The sequence below is a fragment of the Protopterus annectens genome, chromosome 8.part0 (genome assembly GCF_019279795.1).
Source record: "Protopterus annectens isolate FY-2018-M chromosome 8.part0, PAN1.0, whole genome shotgun sequence".
In the NCBI taxonomy this organism is placed as follows: Eukaryota; Metazoa; Chordata; order Ceratodontiformes; family Protopteridae; genus Protopterus; species Protopterus annectens.
Window position 1 is genome coordinate 1,027,279,469 of NC_056741.1, and position 13,001 is coordinate 1,027,292,469.

The 13,001-nt window shown below is 44.9% G+C and overlaps 1 protein-coding gene across 1 annotated transcript in view; it reads left to right on the forward strand.

Annotated features, from left to right (window-relative positions):
• GRAMD1A (GRAM domain containing 1A) overlaps nt 1–13,001 on the forward strand; it is a 1,293,980-nt gene that overhangs the window by 1,019,657 nt on the left and 261,322 nt on the right. Inside the window, exon 12 of the mRNA XM_044079359.1 lies at nt 1,171–1,294. Coding sequence (XP_043935294.1) covers nt 1,171–1,294 — 124 coding nt within the window. The remainder of the gene's footprint in view (nt 1–1,170; nt 1,295–13,001) is intronic.

Genomic DNA, 13,001 nt, shown 5'->3' on the forward strand with positions numbered 1-13,001 from the left:
ACTTTATAAATTCTATGCAGAGTACTCTGTCAGGGATACTGTGCATGCAAACTAAGGAAATTACTTTTTGAGCTGGAATACAGGATTTGGATTGTCTAAACCTAGTAAGGCCTTGTTAAGTTTAATTCTGGGGGCTGCCAAATAAAGCAAAGTGTAAACCAACTATGGTTGAAGTAGTGAATATTGGAAACATAAATAGAAGAACAGGAAGTGGAATCATTAGAAAAGGGTAGGAGTAAATTTCATTGAAAAAATGGAAGTTGTGAGAACAATACATGCAGAAAAAATGTTTTGAAGAAGGAATGAGGTTTAAGAGAAAGCAGGAATTGAATAGTTTATATACTTTTGCTTTGTTTATATGATATATAACAATATATGGGATGTATAATGTTTGTAAATGTGAACCTGTTAATATGCTTTGCTTACTGTTATATAAATGTAAGTTTGCCGGTATATACATTCATTTAGTCATCCATTACCTTGTCGACATACCAAATGTTGAAAGCAGTGCAGCAGGTTCTCACAATTGCGAACCAGAGATAGTCGAAACACACAGTATCCCCCCCCCCCTTTTTGACCCAGGGTAGCGCTTGTTTAGGGGGTAGAGTGGTCGGAAATGTTGCATTCGGTGTTTTGTACGACATTCCGACCATTCGCCACTTTCAAATTCGACATTCTCGTTCGGCGTTACACCTGTTCGAGGTTGGTGTGGACGCTCAAATGAATGTATATCAGGTTTGCCTAAGTCCAAGTGATAATTCAGAAAAGGTGTTTAGATAAAAAATAAAAAAAGAATTCTTCCCCATGTTATCCAGCCAAGAGAGTATCATCAGTGCTTGATGCTGAAGTCAATATGATTTGTCCTTCCAGACTAGTGTCTTACAGATTGGTCAGGTCCTTCCATAGTCATTCTGTGATGGTTAACTTTGACTGTGGTGTACTTAAAGCAGAATGCATTTCATAAGTCTGTATGATACATGTTGGAATTAGTAACGTACATATCACAGTGACATATTTTTCATCTGCAAACCATTCACAATGAGGCCTATGAAGCTGGAATGTAAAAATATATCCTTTTCACAGTTCTTACTAAAACGTATTAAATTCAGTGTTGTGAGAGGCTGGGCAGTCTGGAACGCAGGTTAATGATCATTGTTTTTTTTTTAATAGACCTCATAATGAAGCCATGGGGTAAAGACAACACTGGGAACCAGACACGCTCGACTTCTTATACCATTGCAGTGAACAACCCCCTTGGACCAAAGACAGCGCCAGTCACAGAGACACAGGTATGAAACATTGAGTCATTACCTTTACAAGATCCTAGCGGCATCTTTCTTTGCACCACCACAGTTCCACTATACTAAAATTAAAAATGTTTGCTTAGCACTTGGTGATATTTAGTCTGCATCCAGAACTGAGGTGGTATGACATCTTTTTCCCTTTTATACTATAACTGCTGTATCATATTATTTGAAATTTTATTCTTTTCATATGTACCGTATGCTGCTTTGTACTATTTGAGCACCTTTTGAACTAAAAAGAAAGGTCACGATTTTGTAGCTTATATGCTGTCCTTATTAATAGTGTGTGTGTGTGTGTGTGTGTGTGTGTGTGTGTGTGTGTGTGTACGTGTGCGTGTGTGTTTTATTCTGAGACCAGTGTTTTTCATGCCTCAAATGTGTTTCATAGAATACTGTTGCTCACACAAACTGTTTTGCAAAATCCATCTGTTGTACTGTCTATTGCTGCAGTATTTTTGTGAAACAAATCCTTGCATATGTCAGTTGGTTTCCCATTGCTGTTCAAGTGCCAGATGTTCTTCGTGTTTCACTGTTGCAGTCATCACCTATGAGTTATCCCTGTTGTGGTAGCCCTCAGCCAGCCCGAATACCAGAGTCAATATTTTTGTGCGCCGGCTGCCTTCGCCTGTAGTCTGACGTCAGGTCGTTAGTGCTATAAAGCAAGGCAGCTGACATCATTACATCAGTCTTTCCTGCCTTGGTGCCTGTAGCAGAAGCAGTTCGCACGAGTTCCAGTCGGTCGCTATCAGAAGTTGAATTTCAGCAGAAAACATCTAAAGCTAAGTACCCCGTTGGGGACCCTTTTTTCTTGCTCTAACCAATATCCGAAAAAGTTAACAATTGTCTCGCCTGTGGAAAGCAGATCCCACACCAAGACTTTCATTCTTTGCATCACTTGTTTAGTCCCAGCTAACGACGTCCCTCGTTGCCAGTTCTGTGCCCTCTTTGATGCGAGAATCATTCGCCGCAGAGCTCTTTTTGTAGAAAATTATTTTCATGTTCCGTCTTCCAATTCCAATATGGTGTCCATCAGCAAACAATCTGTCAACATTCTGAATAAAACGTAGAGATAAAGATAGAGACAGGCCACACAAGGCTAACTCTTCCAACGACGCTACTGCTAAGCAAGTCGTCAGTTCTCCAGAATTCAGTGAGGCACTTTCGTAGCCCCTGATCCCCGACTCACTTTCTACACAGCCCTCTGCTGAGACCCCTTTTGGAGTCCGGTATGCTGCAGAAATCCACTTTGTGTTCCGAGCCTTTGGCTGTCTCTGCCTCAGTTGGGTCCAGAACTGCAACGCAGGCACCAGCTTACAAGAAGGCCATTCACACTACCGATTCTAGACAAAAAAACAACGTCTTTGCTTCCGACTACCACTTCTCAGAGACCAATGGATTCTCTCAGGCCTAGAAGTCAGGCCACTCCTAGGAAATCTGCTTCTAGCCACCATCCTGATACTGCTCCCCCACCCCAAGCTCAAATGCTTAAAATGGTGGAGGATCTCATCTCCCTTTTCCAAGGTACTCAGGCCTCCACTCCAAAAAGGAAAAGGCATCCTTCTTCAGAAATTGACAGACCAAGAGTCTGAGGAATCTAATTATTCTGCTTTTGAAGAGGAACAACATCCCTTAGCTGTTTGTGAGGATTCAGATGCAAAGGAATCCATCCCTTCTGCCTCTCCTCCAGAGGACCCCTCCTTTGGGGAAATCCTTCACTCCCTCAGGGAATATTTTCAGTGGGAATCTCAGGACTTCCCACAGTCAAAGAAACGACTTAAGAGAGTTTCTGGACCTGCCCCAGCACAGACTTATGGCCATCCCACTTGTTTTGGAAGTGATGGATGATGATTTCCATGAATACAGCTTAGCCCCTGATGCCCTGCCTCCTGCTCCAACTAAACCTGACAGGTACTACAGAGTACCAGATTCTCACAAATACCTGTACAGGAATCCTTTTGCAGACCCTGAGGTCATTACATAGGGACCCAAAGGAGCCAAGACTAGTTCTGCCAAGAATCCTCTTCCTTCTGACAAAGACTCAAGAGCTCTGGACAGATGGAGTAAGAAAGTATTCACCTCTGCAACCTTAGACATCAGAGCACACAATTGTCAGTTCCATATGTTAAAATATCAATGACACACTCTGAAACAATTAAAACAGAAGATTGCTACCTCTCCTGACTGTGGCAACTCAAAAGAGTTGGCAGAATTACTACACTTTGCTCGTCATATGGCCAAACAGTCATTACAGTGTGGATATGACACCCTAGAAGCCTCTAGCAGGGGAGCAGTGACAGGATCTGTTATTAGGAGACATGCATGGCTGAAGGAACAACTTCTCCCTGATCATGTGAAGTCTAAACTTATTGATGCACCCCTAGATAAGGAATGCCTGTTTGGGGGAAAAGCAGAAGAGGTGCTTAAAGCGATGGAAGACAAAGCAAAATCTATGCAAACAGCAAAAGATTTCTTTCAAGTTCAACCTCCCAGATTCAACAGCAACTTTCCCTCTAAGCACTGGGCCTTCCCTGCACCTAGCAGACAGGGCCAAGGTAAGTCCCGCAGGGACAGGCCATCCAGGCCCTTGTCCCAGGGCCAGCAAAGAAGCAAACAATGGACCACTTCTGTCTCTAAGGCAGGGAGTTCTAAGCCAAGCTTCTATGGCAAGCAGAAACAGTGACTCTCCCTCCCCCCTCTGCCCTTCTTTCACTCATCAAAAACTAGGAGGAAGGCTCACCCTCTTCAAGGACAATTGGGTCTCTATAACCAAGGACCAATGGGTCTTGAAAATCATTTCTCAGGGATACAGATTCTCCTTCAGCAAACTCCCTATTCCAAGAGGGTACCCAGACCCCCCCCCAAACCAGTGGGCAGAGGCTTTGAAACAGGTCCAAACTCTGATATCTCAGGGGGTAGTAGAACCTGTCCTTCCAGACCAAACAGGAAAAGGTTTTTACTCCAGACTATTCCTTGTTCCCAGAAAAGAGGACACTTGGCGCCCCATCTGGATCTATCCAAACTGAACACCTCCTTGGTGATTCCCACATTCAGAATTCTAACCTTGCAGCAGCTCCTGCCTATGCTCACACACAATGCCTGGCTTGTGACACTAAACCTAAAAGATGCCTACCTCCACACCCCCATCAGGGGATCATGCAGAAAATTCCTGTGCTTCAGAGCAGGCTATCAACACTTTCAGTTCTCTGCACTGCCCTTTGGATTATCTACTGCTCCCAGAGTATTCACAGAATGCTAGGCCCCGGCTATAGCATTCTGCAGACAGTGAAATATACAGATTTAACCTCATTCAGACAGAGTGCAAAGTAAAGTTGCTCCATTACCTACTCTTTGTCAAATCACTCCTAACTTCCCTAGGCTTCACCATCAACGAGAAAAAATCAAAGCAAAACCCCACCAGAAAAATTGATGTGAAGTTGTTCAATCTTGCCTTCATTCTTACTGATGGGTTCCGAGTCGGTCAAATTGCAAAGCTTGAGGTCTCTAACAGCTGAAGGCCAAAGCCCTATCCCACAATGCACCACCGCATTCCCCAGATCTAGTTTGCCGCTGCAACTGACGTGCGTTTCTCTACAGCTCAGGCCATTGGAGAGATAAGTCTATTATTTTCTGAATAATTACCTTTTTGCTAGTTAGGTCTGTTATACGATTGTTGTTAGGATGGTTTAATCCGTTTTTTGGATTTTATATTCTTTGAGATATATATATATATATATATATAGAGAGAGAGAGAGGGGGAGAGAGAGTTAGTTAGTTTTTGGGCGTTGGCCCTGTTTTCTTCTGTGTTTAGCCGTTTGGCTTATTTGCCCTATCCTATGCCGAGTTAGGCTTTTGCAGTTTTCTGCAATTTTTTTGTTAGCCAGTTAGGCTCTTAGCCATTTGTTGGCTGTTTTCCATTGTTTATCTTGACCTGTTAGACTTATTCTGTTTGCAACAGACTGTAGGAAGTTAGAGTAAGCTGCCTTTTAGTTCTTATAACCGGTTAGACTTTGTTTCATTTAGATTGTTGCTGTTTTCTTTGCTGACTTGTCACAATGTCTGAGAAAGGCAAAATCAGGGTTTAAAAGATGCCCTAAATGTAATCAAAAGATGCCGATAACTGATGGCCACTCCACATGTATGTATTGCTTGGGTGAGGTCCATTTACAGGAGGTTTGCTCCATTTGTCATGGGTTCAGCTCTAGAGTTTTGGCTGAAAGGAAATGTAAGCTAGTGGAGCAGAGATTGATTAAGTCTGCTTTCTAATCAGACTTGGATTCTGCTCCGGGACAACCAAAACCTTCTTCTCCAGCCTCTTTCACTAGTTCGGGTCCGAAGAGCTTTTCAGTTCCGAAATCTTCAAAAAAAGCTACTGTCTCGGCTCCATTGTCATCGGACCCAGCCATAGAGGTTGTTGGTAGGAGCCAGTGCCCAGTCTTGGAACCGGTATCTCCTACCTTGAGATCCTGGATTCTGGGTTCACTGGCTCCATCGGTGGTTTCCTCTCGGGCTTCCAGACTCTCTGATTCAGATATGGATCAAATGGTGCAGAGACTTTTACAGGATCCAACCCTTGCTAAATTTCTGTCGGCTTCGACTCAGACAAAGTGACATCTCAGCTTGCTACCCTCATCTCCATCGTAAACTCTTCCATGCGCCTCGTGTCTTACACAGCTGATCGAATGAGTAGGTCAGGGGGTACAGGAATTGCTTTGCGAAAACATTGCTGGATACGCTTATGTTCTTTTGTGGAACCTTTCAAGTCATCGTTTGTGAATGCCCCCTTTGATGGTTCTTCCTTGTTTGGACCAAAAGTTAGAGACCCTCACCAGATGTGAGCAAGACTGTAATATCTGCCGTAGGAGTCCGTTTTTCTACCCCTACTAGACCTTATCCCCAAGATCAATGGGGAGGGAAAATGTGGTTCCGTAAGTCCCAAGGAGCCTTTCCGAACTCACAAGGTGAAGCCTCCTCCAGGGGCAGAGAGGGAGGCAGTGGTGGAAGATGACACCCACACGGCAGCGGGGGTCCGCAGAACTAGGGTGACAGGGATCAGTTCCTTGGGAAGCCCTATCTTCGCTCCTGAAAGGATACCCGACTGTCCTGCTCTGGACCTGTACCTCGGCACCTGGCTAAAAATCTCAGAAGACCGATGGGTACAAAATGTTATATCCAGAGGATATTCCATCCCCTTTCTCTCACAACCCAGACCAACAAAAGAATCCCAGACGTTCCATCCAGTCTACGGGATGTGGCATCCGTACAGGTACAAAAGCTATTGCAAAAAAGAGTCATCCAGCCATTCTCAGCAGACCAGCAAGGATCCGGAACTTACTCAAGATTCTTTTTGGTACCAAAGAAGACAGGGGACTGGAGACCTATTTTGGACCTCAGCAGACTCAGCAAATATGTGGTAAAGACGAAGTTCCGGAAGGTCACGCTTCGTTCTTAGGGAGGGACAGTTGGATGTGCTCTATAGATCTCCAGGATGCATACTACCATATCAAAATGGCCAGGCCATCCAGGGATCATCTGCGCATCAGGCTGGTAGCCAGTCACTTCCAGTTTCAGGCACTGGCCTTTGGTCTCACTACAGCCCCCAGAGTGTTCAAATGTATGGCAGTGGTCATGGCTCACTTGAGACATTTAGGAATCCAGGTGTTTCCTTACTTGGACGACTGGCTCCTTACTGCTCCCACCAGGCATCAACTTATTCAGGCAAGGGACACTGCCATAGATCTTTGCTTACAGCTGGGTATTAAGATAAATTCAGAAAAGTCTGCTTTATTGCCATCACAGCGTGCAGTCTTTATAGGAGCAGACTTAGACAAGGTCAGCATGTCCCTAGCTCCCTCCTGAAAGAGTGATTGCCCTTCGACAACAAATTGTGGATCTCCTGGCAAGACAAAAAGCACCAGCATCACAGATTCTCATGTTCTCGGCACTATGGCAGCAGCGATTATTGCAATACCCCTTGTGAGATCTCACATGAGCATTCTTCAGTGGCTGCTATTCGCACAGTGGACATTTCAGACTTACAAATCACCTAGTTCTGATTACGAACTCTTGCAAGGATGATCTTCGGTGGTGGCTAACATCCGAGACGGTGACTATGGGACGTCCATTTGTCCTTCCGACTCCAGTTGCAACAGTAACCATGGACGCCTCCCTGGTAATAGCAGTGCACATTCCAGGAAAATCCACCGTGATTGCGGACAGACTCAGCAGAGCTATTCTGTTGCCTCACGAGTGGTCTCACAAGAATGAAACAGTGGAAATGATTTTCCACAGATTGGGCCAGCCTTGCTGTTTCCTTTTTGCCACCTCCACAAACACCAAGTGCAGCAACAACTTTGCCCTGATCCCTCAACAGAGACAACCCCCGAGGGATGCACTCGTCCATGATTGGCCCTGGGACTCCTATACGCTTTCCCTCCTTTTTCCCTGATTCCCAAAGTCTTACAGAAAGCCAGTTTTCTGGGCAGGACACTTATCTTAATAGCCCCATATTGGCCTCGTCAGATTTGGTTCCCCTTCTTGAAGCCTCATCTATTGGAGGAGCCTTGGATCCTGGACCCAGTGCCGGATCTGTTGAGCCACTCGTCAGGAGCTCTTCACCCTTCACATCAGTCCATCAAACTGACAGCTTGGCTGCTCCAATTCCCAGAATAGCCACGTTCCAGAATTTATCAGAAGAGGCTCGACATATTCTCTTGTCGTCTCACAAATTTTCAACCAGAAAACTTTACCTTAGTAAGTGGAAAAGGTTTTCCATCTGGCACAGCAGAATAACATTGACCCTTTCCTGGCGTCCATTTCGGATATTTTGGAATTTCTAACAAAACTGTTCAATGAAGGAGCTGCAGCAGCAACCATTCGAGTCCAACTGGCTGCTATTTCTAATTTTCATATAGGTGCATCTGAAAATGGTATTATGTCTAATACGTTGGCTAGGGCTATTTTGAAAGGTACGATGCACTTAAATCCACCGATCAGATCTCCTACTACTCTGTGGAACTTAAACCTAGTCCTGTCCAAGATTATTCTCCTGCCCTTTGAACCTGCCTCCTCTTGTGAACTGAAATATCTTTCTTGGAAGACCATTTTCTTGGTGGCCATTACATTAGCGCACAGAATTTCGGAATTGCAAGCCCTTTCTATTAAGCAGCCGTACTTAATATTTCACAAAGATAGGATTTCCCTCAGAACAAATCCGTCATTCTTACGGAAAGTGGGTTCAGAATTCACACTTAATCAGACGATTGAATTACCTGTTTTCTTTCCCAAACACTCAAATCAGTTGGAATGTATGCTTCACAAACTTTGATGTCCATAGACAACTTTGCTTCTATTTTGACAGGGCAAAAGACCATAGAAGGGCTGATCAGCTGTTTGTCTCCTTCTCCGATTCTAAAAAAGGTACACCGGTCTCCAAATCTACCTTGTCTAAATGGGTCTCTGATTGTATATCCTTTAACATCCGTGAAGCGGGTATTGCATTACATAACAAAGTTAAGGCTCATTCTACAAGAGCGGTTTCTACTTCTGCAGCCTTCTTGACCAGGTTACCTATTGATTCAATTTGTGCAGCTGCCACCTGGTCAAATCCACATTCCTTTATATCTCACTACAAAGTGGACAAGGCCTGTAGGGACAGAGCTTAATTTGGGTCTGCTGTCCTGAAGCAGGTGCTCCCATGAGCCAAAGATTGTGGTGCTGGGGATGCTACCCATCAGTAAGAATGAAGGCGAGATTGAACAACTTCACTTTCCATGTGAGTTGTTCTTCTCGCCTTCATTATTATGACCCCCCCCCCCACCTACCCTCATCCTATGTCTGGAAGTTTGAGAGGTTCTGTCTTGGTTGTGGTTCTCCAGAGGAGTATCCTTTCACAGTGGTCTGTATGATTTCCTTGAAATCTGGTGTAGCTTTTACTCTAGCTGGCAGCAAACAAGATCTGGGGAATGTAGTGGTGCATTGTGGGATAGGACTTTGGCCTCGAGCTGTTAGAGACCTCGAGCTTTGCAATTTGGCTGACTCCATTAGTAATAATGAAGGCGAGAAGAACAACTCACATGGAACGTTATGATAAGTATATAACTTCTTTTTTTCCTGGGAGCTGTGCTAGACATAGCAACCCAAATGTCCTTCCTATCCCCAGAAAAGCAGAGCTTCCTGCCTCTCTACTTCACCCAGCTGGCTTCCATAAGACACCTCACTGCGAGGAAGTTCCTGCAAGCCCTGGGATACATGGCATCTTGCACCCTTCTCATCCTTCTTGCCAGGCTTCACATGAGAAAACTTAAGTGGTACTTAAAGAACCTTTGGTATCAGCACTCAGTCCCTAGAGACTACTGTCCCTCAGATCCCTTGTATAAGGGCTGAATTTCTCTGGTGGGCAGAGGCCTGTGCCATGAACAAGGGCCTTCCCTTCTTCCTCCACCCTTCCGGCCAGACCATCACCCCAACACCTCAGACATTGCTTGGGGCGCTCACTTTGCATGGAGGTGTACCCAAGGCCTTTGGAATGTCCAGCAACTTCACTTGCACATCAACCAGAAAGAAATGATCGCAGTGCAAAAGCCTCTGACTTCCTTCCAACCCCATCTCAGGCCAGGAGTCCTTTTTATAAAAACAGACAACACCACAGTAATGTGGTACATCAACAAACAGGGGGGCACCCAATCTTACCCCCTGTGCAGGTTAGCCATGAGTCTCTGGCTTACAGCCACCTCCATGGAGCTACACCTAATTACCCAATACTTACCAGGGATCAACAGCACACTGGCGGACCACCTAAGCAGAAACTTACTGGACCCCCCCACGAATGGCAGCTCCACAGAAAAATCTTTCTGCAAATCACCCAGGAGTGGGGGACCCCAGAAGTGGACCTCTTTGCCTTGCACCTCAACCACCAGCTGCACAAGTTCTGTACCAGGGAGTATCACCTCTTGCATGGAAGGTACACATTCCTTGGCCTTCCCCTGGAGCTCCCTCTTTGTGTATGCATACCCTCCTCTGCCCCTTATTCCCAAGGTTCTGATCAAAATAATTGAGGAGAGACCAAAGGCCATCCTCATTGCTCCAGATTGGCCCAGACAGCATTGGTACCCCTTACTACGCAGTCTGACCTTACAGCCCTCAAAGCTGCTTCCCCTGATGTCAGACCTTTTGACCCAGGAAAGGGGGAAGGTACTGCACCCAGTCTCTCAAACTTTCAACATGGCTAATACACTAAAAACTAATAAGGAGTCCCTGTTAAGCAAACAGGTCCTGGGCTTCATCACAGAAGCCAGAAGCCCCAGCACAAGAAAATGGAAAAGATTCTGCTCCTGGAAACAGTCAAAAGGGGGCAGTACCTCCCAACCTTCCATTCCTCTCATCCTGGATTGCTTAGCAGAGTTGCTCAATAGTGGCCTCTCTTTCTCCTCTGTTAAAATCCATGCCTCGGCCATCTCAGCCCATTATGATTCAGACTCTCCCCTCTTCTCTCATCCTTTGATTAAGCAGTTCCTCAGAGGGGCTTCTAATATCAGGCCTCCCAGAAGGCCTGTGACGCGACCCTGGGACCTGAATTATGTTTTAGAAAAACTAACCTTACCCCCTTTCGAACCTGCCGCTTCAACAGAATTGAAATACCTCTCATGGAAGACTGCTTTTCTACTAGCTATCACCTCACAGAAGGATCAGAACTTCAGGCTCTCATGGCTGTCGAGCCCTTCATCATTTTCCATGCAGACAGAGTCTCCCTGAGGACTAACCCTTCCTTTATGCCCAAGGTGGTATCTGATGTGACCCTTAACCACACCATACACCTTCCCACCTTCTTTCCCAACTCCCAAAACAAGAGGGAAAGAAAGCTACACTCACTAGACATGCACAGACAACTCAGATACTATCTTGACCGTTTTAAGCCATTCAGAAAAACAGACCAGCTTCTTGTAAGCTTTGCCACAGAGGCAGAGGGGATGTCCATCTCCGAACAAACCACTTCCAAATGGATTTCACACTGTATCCATTTTTGCTACAGACTACATGGGAAACCCATCCCTAAGTCTGTCCATACCCACTCCACTAGGGCAACCTCCACTTCCACTGCCTTCCTCAAAGGAGTACCTACCAGGGACATCTTGGAAGCAGCCACCTGGACCTCTCTCCATACCTTTACAAAGCATTACCACTTGCCTCTCTCTTCGAAGTCTAGGGCGGGGTTTGCCTCTGCAATTCTGCAGGGCTTCCTGACCCTTACCTAGGACTCAACCTGCCCTTCCAACCATTTCCTCAGCTTTGGGAATTCTCCCACAGGTGATAACTGCAACAGTGAAACACGAAGAACATAGTGCAGTTGTGTATACTTATCATAAATGTAGATGTTCGAGTTTATTCACTGTTGCAGTCTTGGTTTCCCTCCTTCCGTCCCCCATTTAACATCTTCCCCTAGGGGGCACAAGCTTCCCAAGCTGGCTTTTAGCCACCAGAACCATTTCTCTCTCTTTTCTCCTGTGCTTCTGACAGGTTAGGGCAAGAAAAACTGATGTAATGACATTGGCTGCCTTGCTTTATAGCACTGATGACCTGATGTCAGACTAAGGCGATGGCAGCCGGCGCACAAAAACATTGACTCTGGTATTCAGGCTGGCCAAAGGCTACCACAGCAGGAATAACCCACAGATGACGACTGCAGCAATGAATACATTCAAACATCTACATTTATGGTAAGTGTACACAACTGTACTTTCTTTAAATGGGTTTAGATGAGTCTGTCATTAGCCAATTCACCAAGTATAGTTTTATAGAATTGGGGCCTCAATATTTGTTATAACTTACTTTCGGAGGATAATGTACCATGGGGTAAGGAGAAATATTGCATTGTGCCTATCCTTCCATGTTTGACAGAAGCTGTTTTGATAAATTAGTTAAAAAGCCACATTTAATGCATTGTCAATCAATTTTAAACATGTCTCTGTTTTTAAACAGTAAGTTTTGTTTAATATTCAAAACATGTTTACAGTAACTCATAAGTTCCCTCTTAAGACACACAGAAACACACACACCATGCATACAAAATTCATAGGTTCATAGATAAGCATGGGGCAGTCAGTCTTTAGACCATTGCAAGCCTAGCCAAAAAACCCTATCAAAATGTCCCTTAGCCTCATGGAGGGCAAGACGAGATGGACCGAGAGGGATGGTGAGGCAGCCTACCCAGTTGTCTAGGTTTACTTTAAAGGAGGCAAGGGTCCTGCTCTGTTTGACATGTAGTGGAAGTTTGTCCCAGAAGTGAGGGATACATTGGGAGATGGGTCTGTCACACCAACATCTCGTATTTATCTGTTGATGAAGATTTAGTTGCATTGCAAGCACTCTTGCTCTCAGTAGAACAGTTTACATTGTGCATATTAAAGAATAATTCCAACTTTCCCTGTGAGTTTAAAGCAAAAATTAATGACATTTAAATAACTACTTAGCTCACCTATACTGATTTCACAGTGCTGTTCTAAAGCTGCCGAAGAAATAGACCAGACTGCCACAAGGTAGAGAACTGACAAATGTTCTCATGCATGTCACTGCTGAAATGTGCTGATACTGTAGGAATTTGGAGTTGTTCTTCTTTTTGCTTTACCTTTAATATCCCTCCCAGACTCCTGCCCTGATGGCTTCTCTACATGTTCATTCTACGTGGATGGGAGATGGGCATTC